The 23,749-nt window shown below is 63.6% G+C and overlaps 2 protein-coding genes across 2 annotated transcripts; one reads left to right on the top strand and one right to left on the bottom strand.

The window, feature by feature from the left end:
- Window positions 1-51: 51 nt before the first annotated feature.
- On the bottom strand, window positions 52-12,948 carry PORCN (porcupine O-acyltransferase). Its single transcript, XM_077789762.1, has 13 exons — window positions 12,797-12,948; window positions 11,214-11,406; window positions 10,630-10,673; window positions 8,743-8,924; window positions 7,306-7,436; window positions 6,505-6,519; window positions 5,377-5,502; window positions 4,455-4,555; window positions 4,071-4,147; window positions 3,122-3,185; window positions 1,279-1,364; window positions 416-526; window positions 52-332 (listed from the first exon to the last, which is right to left on the bottom strand). Exons 1-13 carry the CDS (start codon window positions 12,930-12,932, stop codon window positions 231-233), a joined length of 1,368 nt encoding a protein of 455 aa, XP_077645888.1. The 5' UTR covers window positions 12,933-12,948; the 3' UTR covers window positions 52-230.
- Window positions 12,949-13,534: 586 nt separating this feature from the next.
- Window positions 13,535-22,343, top strand: LOC144247935 (cyclin-dependent kinase 20-like). Its single transcript, XM_077789678.1, has 8 exons — window positions 13,535-13,631; window positions 13,702-13,815; window positions 14,754-14,942; window positions 16,842-16,963; window positions 17,071-17,133; window positions 18,489-18,612; window positions 20,043-20,198; window positions 21,990-22,343. Exons 1-8 carry the CDS (start codon window positions 13,557-13,559, stop codon window positions 22,341-22,343), a joined length of 1,197 nt encoding a protein of 398 aa, XP_077645804.1. The 5' UTR covers window positions 13,535-13,556.
- The last annotated feature ends 1,406 nt before the right edge of the window (window positions 22,344-23,749 follow it).

Raw genomic sequence — 23,749 nt, forward strand, 5'->3', positions numbered from 1 at the left:
TGCGCCGCGCCCCGCGCCGCCATTGGCCAGCCGGGAATGATTGACAGGAGCCAGCGAGCCCAGCCTTTATTGGCCCCCCCCCGGCGCCACTTCCGCCCAACGAAGGGCAAAAGCTTCCCGCGCGCCGGAAGTCGGGAGCCAGCGAGAGGCGCTTCCGGCGGCGCGGAGCGGCCCCGATGGCGCCCGGTCCTCCCGGTCCCTCCCAGTCCCTCCCAGTTCCTCCCCGGGGCTCAGCGCAGCAGCCGCGCCAGCAGCCAGCAGCCCAGCGTCACCCAGTGGCTGGCCCAGTGCAGCTCCGACCACTTGCGCACGGTGTAGGCCATGCCGTAACCCTGAGGGGGCCGAGATGGCGTCGGGCTCGGGGCGGCCCCGAGCCGCGCTGGGGGACGGTTCTGAGGGGGGCTGAGGGTCCCACCTGCTCCTCCACGGCGTCCTCGGCCTCCACGTCGAACAGGGCGCCCAGGTAGGACAGGTGGAACAGGGCCAGGGCGCCCAGGGCGGCGTTCAGAGCCCGCACCCACAGCGCCTGCGGGAGCCCGAATCCCTCAGGGACCCCGGAAAGCTCCCGAGAGCCCCGGGGAGCCCCCAAACGCCGGCCCGCAGCGAGCCTGCGGGACCCCCAGCGCCCCCAAATCCTCAGCGACCCCCAGATTCTCTGCCTTGCCTCTGGGACCCCCAAACTGCCCCAGCTGGGGACCCCCATCCTCCCCCAAATCACCCCCAAATCCTCAGGGACCCTCAGACACTCTGCCCTCCCCCTGGGACCCCCAAACTCCCCCAGCTGAGGACCCCCATCCTGCCCCCAGCACCAGCACCCCCAAATCCTCAGGGACCCCCAGATTCTCTGCCTTGCCTCTGGGACCCCCAAACTCCCCCAGTTGGGAACCCCCATCCTGCCCCCAGCACCCCCAAATCCTCAGGGACCCCCAGATGCTCAACCCTGCCTCTGGGGACCCCGAACTGCCCCAGTCAGGGACCCCCATCCTGCCCCTGATCACCCCCAAATCCTCAGGGACCCCCAGACCGTCTGCCCTTCCCCTGGGACCCCCAAACTGCCCTAGCGGGGACCCCCATCCTGCCCCCAGAACCCCCAAATCCTCAGGGACCCTCAGACACTCTGCCCTCCCCCTGGGAACCCCAAACTGCCCCAGTCAGGGACCCCATCCTGCCCCCAGCACCCCCAAATCCTCAGGGACCCCCAGATTCTCTGCCTTGCCTCTGGGACCCCCAAACTCCCCCAGCGGGGACCCCCGAGCCCCCCATCACCCCGTCCCTCACGTCCTTGTGGCGGTGGCCGCAGCGGGGGGGGCAGCGCTTGGACAGCACGCAGGCGTCCAGGATGGCGGCCAGGCGCTGCCGCAGGGCTGCGGGAGGGCGGGGTCAGCGGGGCCACGCCCACCACCGCAACCACGCCCACCACCGGAGCCACGCCCACCCCTTGGAGCCACGCCCACCACCGGAGCCACGCCCACCCCTTGGAGCCACGCCCAGCCCATGGAGCCACGCCCACACTCAGAGACACGCCCACCGAGGCGGGCTCCGCCCACAACCTCAGCCCCGCCCATCCCTTCAGGCTCCGCCCACACTGTAAAAAAACCGCCTGTCACTGCAGGCCCCGCCCCCAGTGTTATAGCCCCGCCCATCACTGCATGCTCCGCCCACATTGTCTCATGCCTGCCAATCACTGCAGGCCCCGCCCCCAGAGCCCCTCCCATCACTGCAGGCTCCGCCCAGATTGCCACAGCCCCGCCCACCAGTGCAGGCTCCACCCACCCTCACAGCTCCATCCCTCAATGCAGGCCCCGCCCCATCTTCATAGCCCCGCCCATCCCTGCGGGCCCCACCCACATTGTCTCACCTGTCACTGCAGGCTCCACCCCTCATAGCCCCGCACATCACCACAGTCCCCGCCCACACAAAGCCCCGCCCATCCCCGCATGCCCCGCCCCCTCAGAGCCCCGCCCATCACTGCAGGCTCCGCCCACACCCCCAGAGCCCCGCCCATCACTGCAGGCCCCGCCCACAACCCCAGAGCCCCGTCCATCAGTCCAGGCGTGGCCCACCCTCAGAGCTCCGCCCACCACTGCAGGCTCCACCCACATTGTCAAACCCCACCCATTGCTGCAGGCTCCACACACACCCTCATAGCCCCGTGCCATCTGCATAGCCCCGCCCATCACTGCAGGCTCCGCCCACACCCCCATAGCCCCGCCCATCACTGCAGGCTCCACCCACATTGTCAAACATGGCCCATCACTGCAGGCCCCGCCCACACCCTCAGAGCTCCGCCCACCACTGCAGGCTCCACCCACATTGTCAAACCCCACCCATTGCTGCAGGCTCCACACACACCCCCATAGCCCCGCCCATCACTGCAGACTCCGCCCGCACCCCATAGCCCCGCCCATCACTGCAGACTCCGCCCACATTGTCTCAGCTCCTCCCACCAGTGGAGGCCCCGCCCCCTCAGACCCCACCCATCATTGCAGGCTCCGCCTACACTCATAGCCCCGCCCATCCCTGCATGCTCCGCCCAAATTGTCAAACCCCGCCCATCACTAAGGGCTCCGCCCACATTGTCAAACCCCACCCATTGCTGCAGGCTCCACACACACCCTCATAGCCCTGCCCATCCCTGCATGCTCCGCCCAAATTGCCAAACCCCGCCCATCACTACAGACTCCGCCCACCACTGCAGGCCCCGCCCCCATTGTCACAGCCCCGCCCATCACTGCAGGCTCCACACACACACCCTCATAGCCCCGCCCACCACTGCAGACTCCGCCCCTCATAGCCCCGCCCATCATTGCAGGCCCCGCCCCCTCACAGCCCCGCCTATCCCTGCAGGCTCCGCCCACACAAAGCCCTGCCCATCATTGCAGGCCCCGCCCCCTCACAGCCCCGCCCATCACAGCAGGCCCCGCCCACACAAAGCCCCGCCCATCACAGCAGGCCCCGCCCACCTCCACAACCCCTATCCCTCCCCTGGCCCCACCCACTCTGCTCAGGCCCCGCCCACCCCGCCAATCATAGCGTTTTGGCCCCGCCCACATTCAAATCAGGCGCTAAGCCCCGCCCACCCGCCCCGCTTGGCCCCGCCCCTTAAAGGGCCGGCGCTGACCGTGCTCAGCGTAGGTGATGAGGCCCAGGGAGAGCAGCACGGCCGCCAGGTGGAAACTGAGGCCCTGGGGGGACACGGGGCGCTGGGGTGGTGTTTGGGGGTCCTGGGGGGATTTGGGGGGTTCCTGAGGGGTCCGGGGGGGTCCTGGGGGGCTTTGGGGGGGGCCAGGGGGGATTTGGGGGGGTCCGGGGGGATTTGGGGGATCCTGGGGGGCTTCTAGGAGGTCCTGGGGGGCTTTGGGGGGTTTTTGGCGGGATTTGGGGGGGTCCAGGGGGCTCTGGGGGGGCCCTGGGGGGATTTGGGGCAGTTTTTGGATTTTTGGGGTGGTTTTTGGGGTTTTGGGGTGGTTTTTGGGGATTTTGGGTCCCTCACGTGCAGCAGGATGCTGGGGTGGTTTTTGGGGCAGTTTTTGGGGTGGTTTTTGGGGTTTTTTTGGGTCCCTCACGTGCAGCAGGGCGCTGGGGTGGTTTTTGAGGTTTTGGGGCAGTTTTTGGGGTGGTTTTGGGGTTTTTGGGTCCCTCACATGCAGCAGGGCGCTGGGATGGGTTTTGGGGTTTTGTGGCAGTTTTTGGGGGGGTTTTTGGGGATTTTGGGTCCCTCACATGCAGCAGGGCGCTGGGGTGGGTTTTGGGGTGGTTTTGGGTTTTCTGGGGTGATTTTTGGGGGTTTTTTTGGGTCTCTCACATGCAGCAGGGCGCTGGGGTGGGTTTTGGGATGGTTTTTGGGGTTTTTAGGGGGTTTTTGGGGTGGTTTTTGGGGATTTTGGGTCCCTCATGTGCAGCAGGGCGCTGGGGTGGGTTTTGGGGTGGTTTTTGGGGTTTTGGGGCAGTTTCTGGGGTGGTTTTTGGGGATTTTGGGTCCCTCACGTGCAGCAGGGCACTGGGGTGGGTTTTGGGGTGATTTTTGGGGCAGTTTTTGGGGTGGTTTTTGGGGATTTTGGGTCCCTCACGTGCAGCAGGGCACTGGCTGCGTAGGTGCCCAGCACGGCAGCGAAGGTGCCCAGGCAGCGAGCGGTCTGGAACACGTCTGCAAAACCAGTGAAACCAGTATGGGACACCAGTTACACCAGTTAAACCAATTAAACCAGTTAAACCAGTTACACCAGTGAAACCAGTAACACCAGTTACACCAGTATGGGACACCAGTCACACCAGTAACAGCAGTATAGGCTCCATGGCCCCATCCATCTCTCCCAGTTCCTCCCAGTCTCTCCCAGTTCCTCCCAGTCCCCTCCCAGTGCTCCCAGTTTGGTTTCAGGCTGTTCCCAGTCCCTCCCAGTCCCTCCCAGTCCCCCCCAGTCCCTCCCAGTGCTCCCAGTTTGCCCAGTGCTCACAGGTGTGCAGCCAGCGGGACATGGGCAGGTTCCAGTTCGTCACCACCTCGGCCATGGAGCGAGGGAGCTCCACCCGCAGGGGCCGGGACACGGCCAGGTCCCTGGGGACACAGGGTGACAAAGAGGGGACACTGAGGTGGCACCGGGACACTGGGACATGGCCAGGTCCCTGGGGACACAGGGTGACAAAGAGGGGACACTGAGGTGGCACCGGGACACTGGGACACGGCCAGGTCCCTGGGGACACAGGGGACACTGAGTGACACCAGGGTGGCACTGGGACACGGCCAGGTCCCTGGGGACACTGAGGGGACACAGAGGTGGCCCCAGGATGGCACCGGGACATGGCCAGGTCCCTGGGGACACAGGGGACACCGAGTGACACCAGGGTGGCACTGGGACACGGCCAGTGGTGTCCCTGTCCCTGCAGTGTCCCTGTGGTGTCCCTGTCCCCACGGTGTCCCCATCCCCACAGTGTCCCTGTGGTGTCCCTGTGGTGTCCCTGTCCCCACAGTGTCCCTGTCCCCTGGTGTCCCCATCCCTACGTTGTCACCGTGGTATCTCCACAGTGTCCCTGTCCCCTCTGTGTCCCCGTGCTGTCCCTGCAGTGTCCCCTCTCTGTCCCTGCACTGTCCCCATGTCCTCTCCCTGTCCCCGTTGTCCCCGCTCTGTCCCCTGTCCCCTCGCTGTCCCCCCTGTCCCCTCTCTGTCCCCACAGTGTCCCTGCTGTCTCCTTGCTGTCCCCGCTGTCCCCTCTCTGTCCCCCCTGTCCCCTCCCTGTCCCCACTGTCCCTGCCGTCCCCTCTCTGTCCCCCCTGTCCCCTCCCTGTCCCCACTGTCCCTCTCTGTCCCCATGTCCTCTCTGTCCCCGCTGTCCCCTCCCTGTCCCCGCAGTGTCCCCACAGTGTCCCCTGTCCCTCACCAGTGCAGGTGCTCGTGGCGCAGCGTGGCTCCCGAGCCCGCCAGCGTGGCCGTGGCCTCGGACAGGAAGGCCACGAAGAAGTTGCTGAAGTGGAAGGAGAGCGCGCTCTCGTAGGCACGGAGCCACCTGCCACGGGGTGGGGGGCACCGGGGTGGGGGGCACCGGGGTGGGGGGCACCGGGGGGTTTGGGGGGCACCGGGGTGGGGGGCACCAGGGGGTTTGGGGGGCACCGGGGGGTTTGGGGGGACAGGGGGTTTGGGGGAACAGGGTAGTTTGGGAGGGGATTTGGGGACACAGGAGGTTTGGGGCACAGAGGGGTTTGGGGGGGGTTTGTGGGGACGGGGAGTTTGGGGGCATAGGGGGTTTGGGGGGGTTTGGGGGGACAGGGGTTTGGGGGGACAGGGGTTTGGGGGGACAGGAGGGTTTGGGGGGACAGGGGTTTGGGGGGTTTGGGGGGACAGGGGGGTTTGGGGGGGTTTGGGGGGACAGGGGTTTGGGGGGGTTTGGGGGGACAGGGGGGTTTGGGGGGGTTTGGGGGGACAGGGGTTTGGGGGGGTTTGGGGGGACAGGGGGTTTGGGAGGATTTGGGGGGCATTTGGGGGAGTTTGGAATTTTGAGGGATTTGGGAGAAAAGGGGGAGTTCAGGGATTTGGGGGGATTTGGGGGAGTTTGAGGGGGGACAGGGGAGTTTGTGGGGACATGGGAGTACATGGGGGGGTTTGGGGGGACAGGTTGGTTTGGGGGGGATTTTCGGGGAGATATAGGGGGAGGTTTAGGGAATGTGGGGGGGTTTGGGGGGGGTTTGGAGGTTGGGGAGGGGATTTGGGGGGACACAGCGGGGGATGGGGGGGACACACACATTCAGGTGCCACCCCCCATCTCACGTTCCCTCAACGTCCCCCCTCAAATCCCCCAAAAATTTCCCCAAAATCCCCCCTGTGCCCCCCTCCCCCCTCCCTACCAGGGACCCCACAAATACCCTGAGCCCTCCAAACCCCCCCAAAACCTCCCCAAAATCCCCCCAAACACCCCCAAATCCCCCCTGTGGCCTCCTCCCCCCCTCCCCACACCCTCCCAGGGACCCCCCAAATTCCCTGGACCCCCCAAACCCCCCCAAATCCCCCTCACCTGGCCAAGACACTCCTGGGCAGCAGCGGGGGAACAGCGACGTCAGTCGGGGGGGCTGGGGGGTCCCGGGGGATTTTGGGGGGATTTTGGGGGTCCCCCAGGGGATGTTCAGGGGTCCCCACTGTGGCTGGGGGTCCCCGAGGGATTTTGGGGGTCCCGGGGGGAGGTGGGGATCCCCGGGAAGATTTGGGGGAGCCTTGGGGGGTTTGAGGGTTCCTGGGGAGGCTTTGGAGGGGATTTTGGGGGGATTTGGGGGGATTTTGGAGATATTTTGGGGGGGTTGTTGGGGGATTCGAGGGGTATTTCGGGGGGTATTTTGGAGGATTCGGGTGTTGTTTTGGGGATGTTTTTGGGGGATTCAGGGTGTATTTTTGGGGGTGTTTTGAGGGGTGTTTTGGGGACATTTGGAGGATATTTTGGGGGGTGTTTTGGGGATGTTTTTGGGGATTCAGGGGGTATTTGGGGGATGTTTTGGGGAGATTCGGGGGATGTTTTGGGGATGTTTTGGGGGGTGTTTTGGGGATGTTTCGGGGATGCTTTTGGGGGATTCGGGGGGTATTTTGGGGGGTGTTTTGGGGGATGTTTTGGGGATGTTTTGGGGATGTTTTTGGGGATTCAGGGGGTATTTGGGGGATGTTTTGGGGATGTTTTTGGGGATTCGGGGTATTTTGGGTGATGTTTTGGGGAGATTCGGGGGATGTTTTGGGGATGTTTTAGGGATGTTTTTGGGGATTCAGGGAGCATTTGGGGGATGTTTTGGGGCTATTTTGGGGGGTGTTTTGGGGAGGTTTGGGGTGCCACCTGCGCAGGGCCCGCGCCCCGTAGAGGGGCAGCAGGCTGGAGAACAGGAACGGCGCCAGGCAGGTGCTGACCAGCAGGCAGAGCAGCGCCAGCCCCAGGCTGCGCAGCCCCTTCCGCGCCCAGGCCGCGCTCTGCGGACGGACACACGGACACGGGGTCAGGGACACACAGACATGGGGACGGACACACGGACACGGGGACGGACACACGGACACGGGGATGGACACACGGACAGACACACAGACACAGCGCCAGCCCCAGGCTGCGCAGCCCCTTCCGCGCCCAGGCCGCGCTCTGCGGACGGACACACGGACACGGGGATGGACACACGGACACGGGGTCAGGGACGGACACACGGACACGGGGACAGACACACGGACACGGGGATGGACACACGGACATAGGGACAGACACACGGACACAGGGACAGACACAGACATGGGGTCAGGGACGGACACACGGACACGGGGACAGGGACACACGGACACGGGGACGGACACACGGACACGGGGTCAGGGACGGACACATGGACACGGGGACAGACACACGGACACGGGGACAGACACAGACATGGGGTCAGGAACGGACACACGGACACGGGGATGGACACACGGACACGGGGATGGACACACGGACAGACACATGGACATGGGGACATGGACACGGGGACAGACACACGGACACAGGAACAGGAACACAGGGACAGACACGTGGACACAGAGACAGGGACATTTCCCCCCCCGCAAAATCCCATTTCCCCCCAATCTCCATTTTCCCCCCCAAAATCCCATTTCCCCTCCCCAAACCCCATTTTCATCCCCATTTCCCCCCCAAACCCCCATTTTGAAGCCCATTTCCCCCCCCAAATCCCATTTTCAATCCCATTTTCCCCTCCCCAAACCCCATTTCCCCCCCCCAAACCCCATTTCCAATCCCATTTCCAATCCCATTCCCCTCCCCAATCCCATTTCCAATCCAATTTCCCCCAATCCCATTTCCAATCCCATTTCCAATCCCCTCCCCAATCCCATTTCCAATCCCATTTCCAATCCCCTTTCCCCCTCCCCAATCCCGTTTCCAATCCCATTTCCAATCCCATTTCCCTCCCCAATCCCATTTCCAATCCCCTCCCCAATCCCATTTCCCTCCCCAATCCAATTTCCCCCAATCCCCTCCCCAATCCCATTTCCAATCCCATTTCCAATCCCATTTCCAATCCCGTTTCCAATCCCCTCCCCAATCCCATTTCCCCAATCCCATTTCCAATCCCGTTTCCAATCCCATTTCCCCCAATCCCCTCCCCAATCCCCTCCCCAATCCCATTTCCCCCAATCCCATTTCCAATCCCCTTTTCCCCTCCCCAACCCCATTTCCAATCCCATTTCCAACCCCATTTCCAATCCCCTCCCCAATCCCGTTTCCAATCCCGTTCCCCACCAGCGGCGGCCCCTCCACGGAGCGCAGGTAGGCGCCGAAGGGCTCCCAGGGCCCGAAGACCACGGAGCCGGGCGAGCAGAGGTAGCCCAGCACCTGCGCGGGGCCGGGCTCGGGGCCGCCCGCGCCGCGGTCCAGGTCAAAGCCCAGCGACACGGCCTTCATGGCCACCACCATCTGCGCGCCTGCGGCCCGGACGGGGACCCCGAGATGGGACCCCGGACTGGGGACCCCGAATTGGGGACCCCGAGATGGGACCCCGGATTGGGGACCCCGGATTGGGAACCCCGAATTGGGAACCCCGGATTGGGAACGGTCAGGGGACCCCGAAATGGGAACCCGGATTGGGAACCCCGAATTGGGAATCGTCAGGGGACCCCGAGATGGGACCCCGGATTGGGGACCCCGGATTGGGGACCCCGAGATGGGACCCCGGATTGGGAACCCCGGATTGGGGACCCCGAGATGGGACCCCGGATTGGGAACCCCGGATTGGGGACCCCGAGATGGGACCCCGGATTGGGAACCCCGGATTGGGAACGGTCAGGGGACCCTGAAATGGGAACCCCAAATTGGGAACAGTCAGGGGACCCCAAAATGGGAACCCCGAATTGGGAACCCTGAATTGGGAACCCTGAATTGGGAACCCCAAAATGGGAACTGTGAGGGAACCCTGAAATTGGGAACCCTTGAATTGGGCACCCCGAATTGGGAACGGTCAGGAAACCCCGAAATGGAACCCCAAAATTGGGACCGTCAGGGGACCCCGAAATTGGGAATGGTCAGGGGACCCCGAAATTGGGAACCCTGAAATTGGGAATCATCGGGGGACCCCGAAATTTGGAATGGTCAGGGGACCCCGAAATTTGGAACAGCCAGGGGACCCCGAAATTGGGAATCCCAAATTGGGAACCCTGGATTGGGAACCCCAAAATTGGGCACGGTCAGGGGACCCCGAAATGGGAACCCTGAATTGGGAATGGTCAGGGGACCCCGAATTGGGAACCCTGAAATGGAAACCCAGAAATGGGAACGGTCAGGGGACCCCGAAATGGGAACCCTGAATTGGGAACAGTCAGGGGACCCCAAATTGGGCACCCCCAATTGGGAACCCCGAAATTGGGAACCTCAAAATTGGGAACAGTCAGGGGGCCCCGAAATTGGGAATCCCGAAATTGGGAACCCCAAAATTGGGACCGTCAGGGGACCCCAAAATTGGGAAGCCCGAATTAAGAACCCCGAAAATGGGAACCCCGAAATTGGGAACCTCAAAACTGGGAACCGCAAATTGGGAACCACGAATTGGGAACCCCAAAACCGACGCCATCAGGGGACCCCAAAATTGGGAACCCCGGATTGGGAACCACAGAACCGAGAACCCCGAAATGGGAACCTCGAAATTGGGAACCCCAAAACCAGCACCGTCAGGGGACCCCGAAATTGGGACCTTGAGGGGACCCCAGAATTGGGAACCCCAAAATTGGGACCATCAGGGGGCCCCAAAATTGGGAACCCCGAATTGGGAACCTCTAAATGGGCACCCCGAAACTGGGAACCTTGAAATGGGAACCCCGAAATTGGGAACCCCAGAATGGGAACCCCAAAATTGTGAGCCCCAAAATGGGCACCCCAAAATTTGGACTGTCAGGGGACCCCCAAACCTGGAACCCTGACACCAGGAACCCCGAAATTGGGGGGACCCCAAAACTGGCAAATCAGTGCACCCCGAAACCTGGAATATTGGGAACCCTGACACGGGGTGGGGGGGGGGGTGGGTCGGGGGTCCCAGGGGGGATTTAGGGGTCCCAGGGGGATCTGGGGCTCCCGGGGGGGGGGTCGGGGTGTCCCGGGGTGATTTGGGGGTCCTGGGGGGGGGGTCGGGGGTCTCACCTCGCATCTTGTGCCACGTGACCGTGTCCACCATGTGCAGCTCCCTGGGGGGGCTCCCAGTCACTCCCAGTTCATCCCAGTGCCCTCATCTCCCTCCCAGTTCATCCCAGTGCCCCCCCATCTCCCTCCCAGTTCATCCCAGTGCCCCCCCATCTCCCTCCCAGTCGCTCCCAGTTCATCCCAGTGGCCCCAGTCCCTCTTCCAGTCCCTCCCAAAACACCCCCAAACCCCCTCCCAGTCCCCCCAGTGCCCTCCCAGTGTCCCCAGCCCCTCTCCCAGTGCCTCCCAGCACCTCCAAATAACCCCAAACCCCCTCCCAGTCCCCCCCAGTGGCCCCAGTGCCCTTCCAATGGCCCCAGTCCCCCTCCCAGTGTCCCCAGTCCCTCTCCCAGTGCCCTCCCATTGGCTCAGTCCTTCTCCCAGTCCCCCCAGTCCCTCTCCCAGTCTCTCCCAGTGTCCTCCCAGTGCCCCCAGTACCTCCCAGCACCCCCAAATCACCCCCAAACCCCATCCCAGTGCCCCCAGTCCCTCCCAGTGCCCCCAATCCCTCTCCCAGTGCCCCCAGTCCCTCGCGGTGCCCGCACCCCATGAGCAGGTAGCTGAGGGCGGCCAGGGCGAGGCAGAGGCCGCGGTGGGCGCGGGCCCGGCTCAGGAGCAGGGTGAGGACGCAGAGCGCGCTCAGCAGGGCCACCCACAGCGCCTGCGCCCCGAAGAAATGGTGCAGGGCCAGGAGCCCCCCGGCCGCTGCGCCCGCGTGCTTCCCGCCCCGCGGCAGCGCTGCGCCACAGCGGGTCAGCAGGGCGCCCGAGACACGGGCACCCGAACCCCGAAACCCCCGAGACCCAGGTACCCGAACCCTGAAACCCCGGAGACCCGAACCCCAAAACCCTGGGGACCCAAACCCCGAAACCCCGGGGACCCGAACCCCAAAACCCCGGGGACCCGAACCCTGAAATCCTGGGTACCCAAACCCCAAAACCCCCCAGACCCAGGTACCCGAACCCCAAAACCCCGGGGACCCGAACCCCAAAACCCTGGGGACCCAAACCCCAAAACCCCGGGTACCCAAACCCCAAAACCCCCGAGACCCGGGTACCCAAACCCCAAAACCCCAAAACCCCGAGGATACCCGAACCCCAAACCCCGGGGGCACCCAATCCCTGAAACCCGAAACCCCAGCAATCCCAAACCCGGGGTACCCGAACCCCGAAACCCCCGAACCCAGGGTACCCAAACCCCAAAACCCCAAAACCAGGGGATACCCAAACCCCAAAACCCGGGGTACCCGAACCCCGAAACCCCCGAACCTGGGGTACCTGAACCCTGAAACCCGGGGGTACCTGAACCCCAAAACCCCAAAACCAGGGGGTACCCAAACCCCGAATCCCCGGGGGTACCCGAACCCAGAAGCACCAGCACTCCCAAACCTGAGGTACCCGAACCCCGAACCACCCAAACCTGGGGATACCCAAACCCCAGAACCTGGGGTACCTGAACCCTAAACCCCAGGGGTATCCGAACCCCGAAACCCCAGGGTACCCGAACCCTAAACCCCCAAACCCGGGGGTACCCAAACCCCGAAACCCCCGAACCCGGGGTACCCGAACCCTGAAAACGGGGCTACCCGAACCCCCCAACCCGGGGTACCCGAACCCCGAAACCCCAAACCCCGGGTACCTGAACCCCGAACCCGGGGGCACCCAAACCCTGAAACCGCAAACCCGGGGGTCCCCGAACCGCCAGCACCCCCAAACCCGGGGGTCTCCTCACCCCAAACCCCGGGGGTCTCCTCACCCCAAACCCCGGGGGTCTCCTCACCCCAAACCCCGGAACCCCCGGGGGTCCCCCGACCCAAACCCAAACCCCTGCGCTACCCCCGGACCCCTCCCCAGACCCCCGGACCCCCCGAGCCCCTGGGACCCCTCCGGACCCCCGGATCCCCCCAGACCCCCAGAAAGCCTCAGAACCCCCAGATCCCCCCAAACCCCCTCAGACCCCCGGAACTCCCCGGACCCCCAAACCCCTGAAAGCCTCGGAACCCCCCAGACTCCCCCGGATCCCCCCAAACCCCCGGACCCCCGGAACACCCCGGACCCCCGGAATCCCCTAGACCTCCCCAGACCCCCGGGCCCCCCCGGAGCCCCGGTCCCGTCGCAGCCCCACTCACGCAGCCGGTGCAGCAGCCGCGCCCCGAGGCAGAGCAGCAGCAGCGGCCAGAGCTGGGCCAGGCCCTGCCGCGCCGTGGGCACCACGCAGCCGGGCAGCACCTGCGCCGCGAACTCTCGCGGAGGCAACGCCGCCATCCCGACCCCAGCGGGGCTCGCTGCGCGCCGGGACCCCCCAAAAAACCCCCCAAAACCCCAAAAAACCCCAAAAACCTCCCCGAACCCCCCGCCCGCGCCTCGCCCGGCGCCGCCGCCCGCCCGCCTGAGGGGAAAGGGGCGTGGCCCCCGCTCCCACCAATCAGCGCCCGCCGTCCCTCCCCGCGCGGCGGCGCCGACCAATCAGAGCGCAGCGCGGCCAAATGGCGGCGCGCGACGGGGCGGCCGTTGCCAAGGGCGGGGCGCGGTTGCCGGGGAGCGGGGGATGCCGAGGGGGCGTGGCCTGTTGCTAAGAGGCGTGGCTCTGTTGCTATGGGCGTGGCCTCGTTGCCGCTCTGCGTTGCTGGGGCCAACCGGGGGGGCGTGGCCTGTTGCCAGGGTGATGGTTGCTAAGGGGCGGGTCTAACCCCGCGCAGCATGTGTTGATTGGCTGTTTCCGGGGGCGGGGCCTGTTGCCGGGGTGATGGTTGCGAAGGGGCGTGGCCTCACCGCGCGGAGCGGGCGGCGATTGGCTGCGGCGCCGGGGGCGGGGCCTGTTGCCATGGCGGCGCGGCGCGGCGGGCGGCGCGGGGCAGTGTGGGCCGGCGGCGGGGCGCGCCCGGCGGGATGGAGCAGTACCTGGTGCTGGGCCGCATCGGCGAGGGCGCGCACGGCGTCGTGTTCCGGGCCAAGCACCGGCAGGTGCGGCGGGCACCGGGGGGCGGCAGCGGCGCCGCGGGGCCTGGCTGACCCGCCGCCTGTCCCCCGCCAGACCGGCGAGCTGGTGGCGCTCAAGAAGGTGCCGCTGCGGCGGCCCGAGGAGGGGCTGCCCCTGCAGACGCTGCGGGAGATCAAAGCGCTGCGGGAGATGGAGGCGCACCCGCACGTGAGTGAGCGCGAGGCAGGCCCAGTGCTCCCAGTTTGGTTCCCAGTCCCTCCCAGTCCCTCCCAGTCCCCCCTCAGTGCTCCCAGTTTGGTTCCCAGTGCTCCCAGTCCCTCCCAGTCCCCCCTCAGTGCTCCCAGTCCCTCCCAGTCCCCCCCCAGTCCCTCCCAGTCCCCCCCAGTGCTCCCAGCGCTCCCAGTCCCCTCCCAGTGCTCCCAGTGCTCCCAATTTGGCTCCCAGTGCTCCCAGTTCCCTCCCAGTGCTCCTACTCCCCCCCAGTCCCCCCCAGTCCCCTCCTAGTTCCTCCCAGTTTGGCTCCCAGTGCTCCCAGTCCCTCCCAGTCCCTCCCAGTGCTCCCAGTCCTCTCCCAGTCCCCTCCCAGTTCCCTCCCAGTCCCCCCAAATCCCCAGTGCTGTCCCCGCCCTCCTGCCCCCCCCAATTTCAGGGTCCCCGCCTTCTGCGGGTTCTTCTCCACCCCTGTTCCTGCCCCATGTCCCCGTGTCCCCCCAGCTCCGGTGTCCCCTTGACCCCCCGGTGTCCCCTCCCCCACCGGAGCCGGCTCCCGGTGTCACCGTCCCCGTTGTCCCCTCCCTGTCCCCTCTGTCCCCTCTGTCCCCTCTGTCCCCACTCTGTCCTCTCGCTGTCCCCGCAGGTGCTCTGGCTCTGTCCCCTCTCTGTCCCCTCTGTCCCCTCTGTCCCCTCTGTCCCCGCTGTCCCGCAGGTGCTCTGGCTCTGTCCCCGCTGATGTCCCCTCTGTCCCCGCTGATGTCCCCTCTGTCCCCTCTCTCTGTCCCCTCTCACTGTCCCCTCTCTCTGTCCCCGCTCTGTCCCCTCTCACTGTCCCCTGGCTGTCCCCTCTGTCCCCTCTCACTGTCCCCTGGCTGTCCCCTCTGTCCCCTCTCACTGTCCCCTCTGTCCCCTCTGTCCCCGCTGTCCCGCAGGTGCTCCGGCTCCGCGCCGCCTTCGCGCAGGGCCCCGCGGTGGTTCTGGCGCTGGAGCTGCTCGTGGCCGACCTTGGGGGGCTCCTGCGGGCGGCGCCGGCGCCGCTGCCCCCGGCGCGGGTGCGGGCGCTGCTGGCCATGACCCTGCGCGGGCTGGCACACCTGCACGGGCAGCGCCTGCTGCACCGGGTGAGCCCGCACGGGGATCGGGGACCCCGAAAACGGGATCGGGGACCCCGAAAAAGGGATCGGGGACCCCGAAAATGGGATTGGGGGCTCCAAATTTGGGATTGGGGACCCAAAAACGGGATTGGGGACACCAAAAATGGGAGTGGGGACACAAAAAATGGGATTGGAGACCCCGAAAATGGGATAAAGGACCCCGAAAATGGGATTGGGGACCCCGAAAATGGGATCGGGGACCCCGAAAATGGGAGTGGGGACCCCGAAAATGGGAGTGGGACCCCGAAAATGGGAGTGGGGACCCCGAAAACGGGATCGGGGACCCCGAGAACGGGAGTGGGGACCCCGAAAATGGGATTGGGGACCCCGAAAACGGGATCGGGGACCCCGAAAATGGGATTGGGGACCCCGAAAATGGGAGTGGGGACCCCGAAAATGGGATTGGGGACCCCGAAAATGGGAGTGGGGACCCCGAAAATGGGATTGGGGACCCCGAAAATGGGATTGGAGACCCCGAAAATGGGATTGGGGACCCCGAAAATGGGATAAAGGACCCCGAAAATGGGAGTGGGGACCCCGAAAATGGGATAAAGGAACCCAAAATGGGATCGGGGACCCCGAAAACGGGATCGGGGACACAAAAAATGGGATCCGGGACCCCGAAAATGGGATTGGAGACCCCGAAAATGGGATCGGGGACACAAAAAATGGGATCGGGGACCCCGAAAATGGGATCGGGGACACAAAAAATGGGATTGGGGACACAAAAAATGGGATCGGGGACCCCGAAAATGGGATAAAGGACCCCGAAAACGGGATCGGGGACCCCGAAAATGGGATTGGGGACCCCGAAAATGGGATCAGGGACACAAAAAATGGGATAAAGGACCCCGAAAATGGGATAAAGGACCCCGAAAATGGGATCGGGGACACAAAAAATGGGATTGGGGACACAAAAAATGGGATCGGGGACACAAAAAATGGGATCGGGGACCCCGAAAACGGGATTGGGGACCCAAAAAATGGGATCCGGGACCCCGAAAATGGGATAAAGGACCCCGAAAATGGGATCGGGGACACAAAAAATGGGATAAAGGACCCCGAAAATGGGATAAAGGACCCCGAAAATGGGATAAAGGACCCGAAAATGGGATTGGGGACCCCGAAAATGGGATAAAGGACCCGAAAATGGGATAAAGGACCCGAAAATGGGATTGGGGACCCCGAAAATGGGATAAAGGACCCGAAAATGGGATTGGGGACCCCGAAAATGGGATTGGGGGCTCCAAATTTGGGATTGGGGACCCCAAATTTGGGATTGGGGACCCAAAAACGGGATTGGGGACACAAAAAATGGGATTGGGGACCCAAAAAATGGGATTGGGGACGCAAAAATGGGATCGGGGCACCAAAAATGGGTTTGGGGACCCCGAAAATGGGAGTGGGGACCCCAAAAATGGGATTGGGGACCCCAAATTTGGGACTGGGGACCCCAAAAATGGGATTGGGGACCCAAAAATGGAATTGGGGACCCCAAAAATGGGATTGGGGACCCCAAAAATGAAAGTGGGGACCCCAAAACATGGGACTGGGGACCCAAAAATGGGAGTGAGTACCCTAAAACCGGAATGGGGGACCCCAAAACCGCGGTGGGGCACCCCAAAAATGGGATTGAAGACCCCAAAAATTGGGTTGGAGACCCCAAAAATTGGGTGGGGGACCCCAAAACCGCGGTGGGCACCCGGGGGGGGACCCCAACATCTGCAGAGGGACCCCAAAATCGAGGCTGCCACCGCATCGCCTGGGCAGGCACCCTCGTTTTTGGGGTGTCGCCGATCCGGGGAGCACTGTGGGGGGGTCCCCCGAATTTTTGGGGACCCCCCGAGCCCGAATTTTGGGGTGCAGGACCTGAAACCCGCCAACCTGCTGCTGGACCGCGCCGGCCGCCTCAAGCTGGCGGATTTTGGGCTGGCGCGGGTGCTCAGCCCCACCCCGGGGTGCCCCTACAGCCCCCAGGTGGCCACCAGGTACCGCATTTTGGGGCGATTTGGGGGATTTTGGGGTGTCCCCCCTCCCGGCCTGCCGGGGGGTCCCCCAAAACACCCGAGGGACCCCCCCGACCCCCCTTTTCCAGGTGGTACCGAGCCCCCGAGCTGCTCTACGGCGCCCGGCGCTACGACGAGGGCGTGGATTTGTGGTGGGTGCAGATTTTGGGGACCCCCCGGGATTTTGGGGTGTCCCCCTGGGATTTTGGGGTGTGCACCCTGGGATTTTGGGGTGTCCCCCCGGGATTTTGGGGACCCCCCTGGGATTTTGGGGGGTCCCCCTGGGATTTTGGGGTGTCCCACTGGGATTTTGGGGTCCCGCTGGAATTTTGGGGACCCCCACCGGGATTTTGGGGTGTACACCCTGGGATTTTGGGGACCCCGCTGGGGTTTTGGGGTGTCCCCCAGGGATTTTGGGGACCCCCCGGGATTTTGGGGTGTCCCCCGGGGATTTTGGGGACCCCCCATGGATTTTGGGGACCCCCCCTGGGATTTCGGGGTCCCCGCTGGGGTTTTGGGTGTCCCCCTGGATTTTTGGGGGGGTCCCCTGCATTTTTTCGGGGGGTTCCCCATGGTTTTTTGGGGTGTCTCTGTGAATTTTGGGGGGTTCCCTTGGGTTTTGGGGTGTTCCACCGGGTTTTGGGGATCCCCCTGGGATTTTGGGGTCCCGCTGGAATTTTGGGGTCCCTTGATGGGATTTTGGGGTGTCCCCCTGGGATTTTTGGGATCCTCCCTGGGATTTTGGGGTGTCCCCCTGGGATTTTGGGTGTCCCTCTGGAATTTTGGGGGGTTCCCCTGGGATTTTGGGGTCCTGCTGGAATTTCGGGGTCCCCCCTGGGTTTTGGGGATACCCTCTGGGATTTCGGGGTCCCCGCTGGGATTTTGGGGTGTCCTCCTGGGTTTTGGGGATCTACTGGGATTTTGGGGTCCCTCGATGTGATTTCGGGGTCCCCCCTGGAATTCTGGGGTCCCGCTGGAATTTTGGGGTCCCTCGATGTGATTTCGGGGTTTCCCCTGGAATTTTGGGGATCCTTATGGAATTTTGGGGTCCCTCGATGGGATTTCGGGGTGCCCGCTGGAATTTTGGGGTCCCTCGATGGGATTTCGGGGTGCCCCCCTGGGATTTTGGGGTGCCCCCCTGGATTTTGGAGATTCTTCTGGAATTTAGGGGTGCCCGCTGGAATTTTGGGGTCCCTCGATGGGATTTCGGGGTGTCCCTGGGTTTTGGGGTCCCTCGATGGGATTTCGGGGTGCCCCCTGGGATTTTGGGGTCCCTCGATGGGATTTCGGGGTGCCCCTGGGTTTTGGGGATCCAGTGGGATTTTGGGGTCCCTCGATGGGATTTCGGGGTGCCCCTGGGTTTTGTGGATCCTGTGGGATTTTGGGGTCCCTCGATGGGATTTCGGGGTGTCCCTGGGTTTTGGGGACCCCCCGGATTTTGGGGTCCCTCGATGGGATTTCGGGGTGCCCCTGGGTTTTGGGGACCCCCCGGATTTTGGGGTTCCAGGGCCGTGGGCTGCATTTTCGGGGAGCTGCTGACGCTGGCGCCGCTGTTCCCCGGCGAGAGCGACCTGGAGCAGCTCGGGCGCGTCCTGCGGGCGCTGGGCACGCCCCGGGCCCGCGACTGGCCGGTACTGGGCAAACTGGGCAAACTGGGCAAACTGGGGGGACTGGGGGGGGACTGGGAGGGACTGGGGGGGACTGGGAGGGACTGGGACGGACTGGGACGGACTGGGAGGGAACTGGGGGGGACTGGGACGGACTGGGAGGGACTGGGAGGGACTGGAGGGGACTGGGAGGGACTGGGAGGGAACTGGGAGGGAACTGGGAGGGAACTGGGAGGGACTGGGACGGACTGGGAGGGAACTGGGAGGGAACTGGGAGGGAACTGGGAGGGACTGGGAGGGAACTGGGGGGAACTGGGAGGGACTGGGAGGGAACTGGGGGGAACTGGGAGGGAACTGGGGGGGACTGGGAGGGACTGGGGGGGACTGGGAGGGACTGGGAACGGCCTGGCACCAAACTGGGGGCACTGGGAATGGCCTGACACCAAACTGGGAGCACTGGGAGGGAACTGGGATAAACTGGGATGAACTGGGAACAGCCTGAAACCAAACTGGGAGAACTGGGAGGGACTGTGGCAAACTGGGAGGGAACTGGGGGGGACTGGAGGTGACTGGGAACGGCATGACACCAAACTGGGAGCACTGGGAGCACTGGTTTACACTGTCCCGCACTGGTCCATACCGGTCCATACCGGTCCATTCTGGTCCATACTGGTCTATACCGGCCTGCAGTGGCCCCTACTGGCCTGCACTGGTTTATACTGGTCCATACTGGTCCATACCGGTCCATACTGGTTTATACTGGTCCGTACTGGTCCATACTGGTCCCGGTGCCCGCAGGAGCTGGCCGAGCTGCCCAATTTCCCCAAGCTGCGGTTCTGTACTGGTTTATACTGGTCCATACTGGTTTATACTGGTCCATACTGGTCTATACCGGCCTGCAGTGGCCCCTACTGGCCTGCACTGGTTTATACTGGTCCATACTGGTCCATACCGGTCCATACTGGTTTATACTGGTCCGTACTGGTCCATACTGGTCCCGGTGCCCGCAGGAGCTGGCCGAGCTGCCCAATTTCCCCAAGCTGCGGTTCTGTACTGGTTTATACTGGTCCATACTGGTTTATACTGGTCCATAGTGGTTTATACCGGTCCATACCGGTCCATACCGGTCCATACTGGTTTATACTGGTCCATACTGGTCCGTACTGGTCCATACTGGTCCCGGTGCCCGCAGGAGCTGGCCGAGCTGCCCGATTTCCCCAAGCTGCGGTTCTGTACTGGTTTATACTGGTCCATAGTGGTTTATACCGGTCCATACCGGTCCATACCGGTCCATACCGGTCCATACTGGTTTATACTGGTCTGTACTGGTCCATACTGGTCCATACTGGTCCATAGTGGTTTATACCGGTCCATACCGGTCCATACCGGTCCATACCGGTCCATACCGGTCCATACCGGTCCATACTGGTTTATACTGGTCCCGGTGCCCGCAGGAGCTGGCCGAGCTGCCCGATTTCCCCAAGCTGCGGTTCCGGCCGCGGGCGCCGCCGCCGCTGCAGCTGCTGGTGCCGGGCGCCGACGCGGCTGCGCTGGATCTGCTGCAGCGGCTGCTGCGCTACCGGCCCCGGCGGCGGCCCCGCGCCCAGCAGGTGGGACTGGGCAAACTGGGAACGGCCTGCAGCCAAACTGGGGGAACTGGGGGGACTGGGGGGACTGGGAACAGCCTGAATCCAAACTGGGGGAACTGGGGGGACTGGGAACAGCCTGGATCCAAACTGGGAACAGCCTGGATCCAAACTGGGAACAGCCTGGATCCAAACTGGGAGAACTGGGGAGGACTGGGAACAGCCTGGATCCAAACTGGGAACAGCCTGGATCCAAACTGGGAACAGCCTGAATCCAAACTGGGAACAGCCTGGATCCAAACTGGGAGAACTGGGGGGACTGGGAACAGCCTGGATCCGAACTGGGAACAGCCTGGATCCAAACTGGGAGAACTGGGGGGACTGGGAACAGCCTGCATCCAAACTGGGAGAACTGGGGGGACTGGGAACAGCCTGGATCCAAACTGGGAACAGCCTGGATCCAAACTGGGAACAGCCTGGATCCAAACTGGGAGAACTGGGGGGACTGGGAACAGCCTGGATCCAAACTGGGAACAGCCTGGATCCGAACTGGGAGAACTGGGGGGACTGGGAACAGCCTGGATCCAAACTGGGAGAACTGGGGGGACTGGGAGCAGCCTGGATCCAAACTGGGAACAGCCTGGATCCAAACTGGGAACAGCCTGGATCCAAACTGGGAGCAGCCTGGATCCAAACTGGGAACAGCCTGGATCCAAACTGGGAGCAGCCTGGATCCAAACTGGGAACAGCCTGGATCCAAACTGGGAACAGCCTGGATCCAAACTGGGAACGGCCTGAATCCAAACTGGGAGGGACTGGGAAAACTGGGAGGGAACTGGGGGGAACTGGGAGGGACTGGGTTTTGGGGGTCCCGGTTGGATTTTGGGGTTGTCCCGGGTGTGTTTGGGGGTCCCGGGTGTGTTTTGGGGGGTCCAGGCTGTGTTTGGGTGTCCCGGGTCACATTTGGGGGGTCCCGGGTGTTTTTGGGGGGTCCAGGCTGTGTTTGGGGGTCCCGGGTCACGTTTTGGGGTCCCGGGTGTGTTTTGGGGTCCCGGGTCACGTTTCGGGGTCCCGGGTGTGTTTTGGGGTCCCGGGTCACATTTTGGGGGTTCCAGGCTGTGTTTTGGGGTCCCGGGTGTGTTTTGGGGGTTCCAGGCTGTGTTTGGGGGTCCCGGGTCACATTTGGGGGTCCCGGGTGTGTTTTGGGGTCCCGGGTGTGTTTTGGGGGTTCCAGGCTGTGTTTGGGGGTCCCGGGTATGTTTTGGGGTCCCGGGTCACATTTGGGGGGTCCAGGCTGTGTTTGGGGGTTCCAGGCTGTGTTTGGGGGTCCCGGGTGTGTTTTGGGGTCCCGGGTGTGTTTTGGGGGTTCCCGGGTGTTTTTGGGGGTCCCAGGCTGTGTTTGGGGGTCCCGGGTCACGTTTCGGGGTCCCGGGTCACATTTGGGGGTCCCGGGTGTTTTTGGGGTTCCAGGCTGTGTTTGGGGGTCCCGGGTCACGTTTCGGGGTCCCGGGTCACATTTGGGGGTTCCCGGGTGTGTTTGGGGGTCCCAGGCTGTGTTTGGGGTCCCGGGTCACGTTTCGGGGTCCCGGTTGGGTTTTGGGGGTTCCAGGCTGTGTTTGGGGGTCCCGGGTCACATTTGGGGGTCCCGGGTCACATTTGGGGGTCCCGGGTGTGTTTTGGGGTCCCGGTTGGGTTTTGGGGGTTCCAGGCTGTGTTTGGGGGTCCCGGGTCACGTTTCGGGGTCCCGGGTCACATTTTGGGGGTCCCAGGCTGTGTTTGGGGTCCCGGGTCACATTTTGGGGTCCCCGCCCCCAGGCCCTGCTGCACCCCTTCTTCTTCGGGCCGCACGAGCTGAGCCCCCCCCCGGCCCCGGGGGGGCCCCGGCGACCCCCCGAGTTCAGCCTGGAGGCGGCGCTGGAGCTGCCCCCCCGCGGGGCGCTGGGACCCCTCCCCAAATCCGGGACCCCCCCGCGGGGCGCTGGGACCCCTCCCCAAATCCGGGACCCCCCCGCGGGGCGCTGGGACCCCTCCCCAAATCCGGGACCCCCCGCGGGGCGCTGGGACCCCTCCCCAAATCCGGGACCCCCCGCGGGGCGCTGGGACCCCTCCCCAAATCCGGGACCCCCCCGACCCCGCCAAACTGGGGGACCCCCACTGATCCCCCCCTGACTCCCCCCCTGGGGCCCTGAGACCCCTCCCCAATTTGGGGACCCCCACTGACCCTCCCTAGGCCCCTGGGACCCCTCCCCAAATTCGGGACCCCCACTGACCCCCCCAAACTGGGGAACCCCCACTGATCCCCCCTGACCCACCCCCCCCCGGGGCCCTGAGACCCCTCCCCAAATTGGGGTCCCCCCCGACCCCGCCAAACTGGGGGACCCCCACTGACCCCCCCTAGGCCCCTGGGACCCCTCCCCAAATTTGGGGACCCCCCCATGCTCCTGAGACCCCTCCCCAAATTGGGGACGCCCCCTGACCCCCAAATTAGGGGACCCCCACTGACGCCCCCCCAGGACCCTGGGACCCCTCCCCAAATTTGGGGACCCCCCATGGCTCCCTGAGACCCCTCCCCAAATTTGGGGACCACCCCCCCCTGGGCCCTGTGACCCCTCCCCAAATTTGGGGACCGCCCCCCCCTGGGCCCTGTGACCCCTCCCCAAATTCGGGACCCCCACTGACCCCCCCAACCTGGGGGACCCCCACTGACCCCCTCAACCCCCCCCATGGCTCCCAGAGACCCCTCCCCAAATTGCGGAACCCCCCCCAGGCCCCTGCGACCCCTCCCCAAATTTGGGGACCCACCCTGGGGCCCTGTGACCCCTCCCCAAATTGGGGCCCCCCCACTTCCCCTCCACCGCTGCCCCCTCCCAATTTTGGGGTCCCCGAGGAGTCCCCGGGACCCCTCCCCAAATTGGGGACCCCCAAATTTCCCCCCGGGTTTGGGGGGGACCCCAAACTCGAAGATTTGGAGCCAAAAGCGCCGGATTTGAGCCCAAAACGGCGGCGAGGGGCCCAAAAAAATCGGAATTTTGGGCGTTGGGAATTGGGGGCTGGAAATGTGCCGGGTTTGGGTGGAAATTGCTGATTTTTGGTACAAAATCCCCGATTTTAGCTGCGAAATTCGCATTTTAGAGTGAAAATTTCCCGCTTTTCCTTGAGAAAAAAATGTAGATAATTAAAAAAAAAAATCTTAATTTTTAAAAAATTAAAAAAATGTAATAACAACGAGTTATGAGTCCTAAATTTGGGTGGAGATTGTCAATTTTGGGTTGAAATTTGTAATTTTGAGGCGATTTTTGGGGTTGATCCTTGAAATTCCGGGCTGAAAATTCCAATTTTTGGGTGAAAAATCTGAAAATGCCAAATTTGGAATTAAAGGATTAATTTTGCTCCCAAAAAAATCAGAATTTTAGACCAAAAAAAAAAAAAAAAAAATCCAAGTCGAATTGGGACCGAATTTTGCAATTTTGGGTCAAATTAAAATTGGCTTATTTTAGGGTTAAACCACCCAGATTTGGGACTCGGCTCACCCCAATTTTGTGTCCTAAAAATGTAAAATTTGGGGCCGAAATTCC

Source organism: Lonchura striata, chromosome 36 (assembly GCF_046129695.1).
Source record: "Lonchura striata isolate bLonStr1 chromosome 36, bLonStr1.mat, whole genome shotgun sequence".
NCBI classification, from domain to species: domain Eukaryota; kingdom Metazoa; phylum Chordata; class Aves; order Passeriformes; family Estrildidae; genus Lonchura; species Lonchura striata.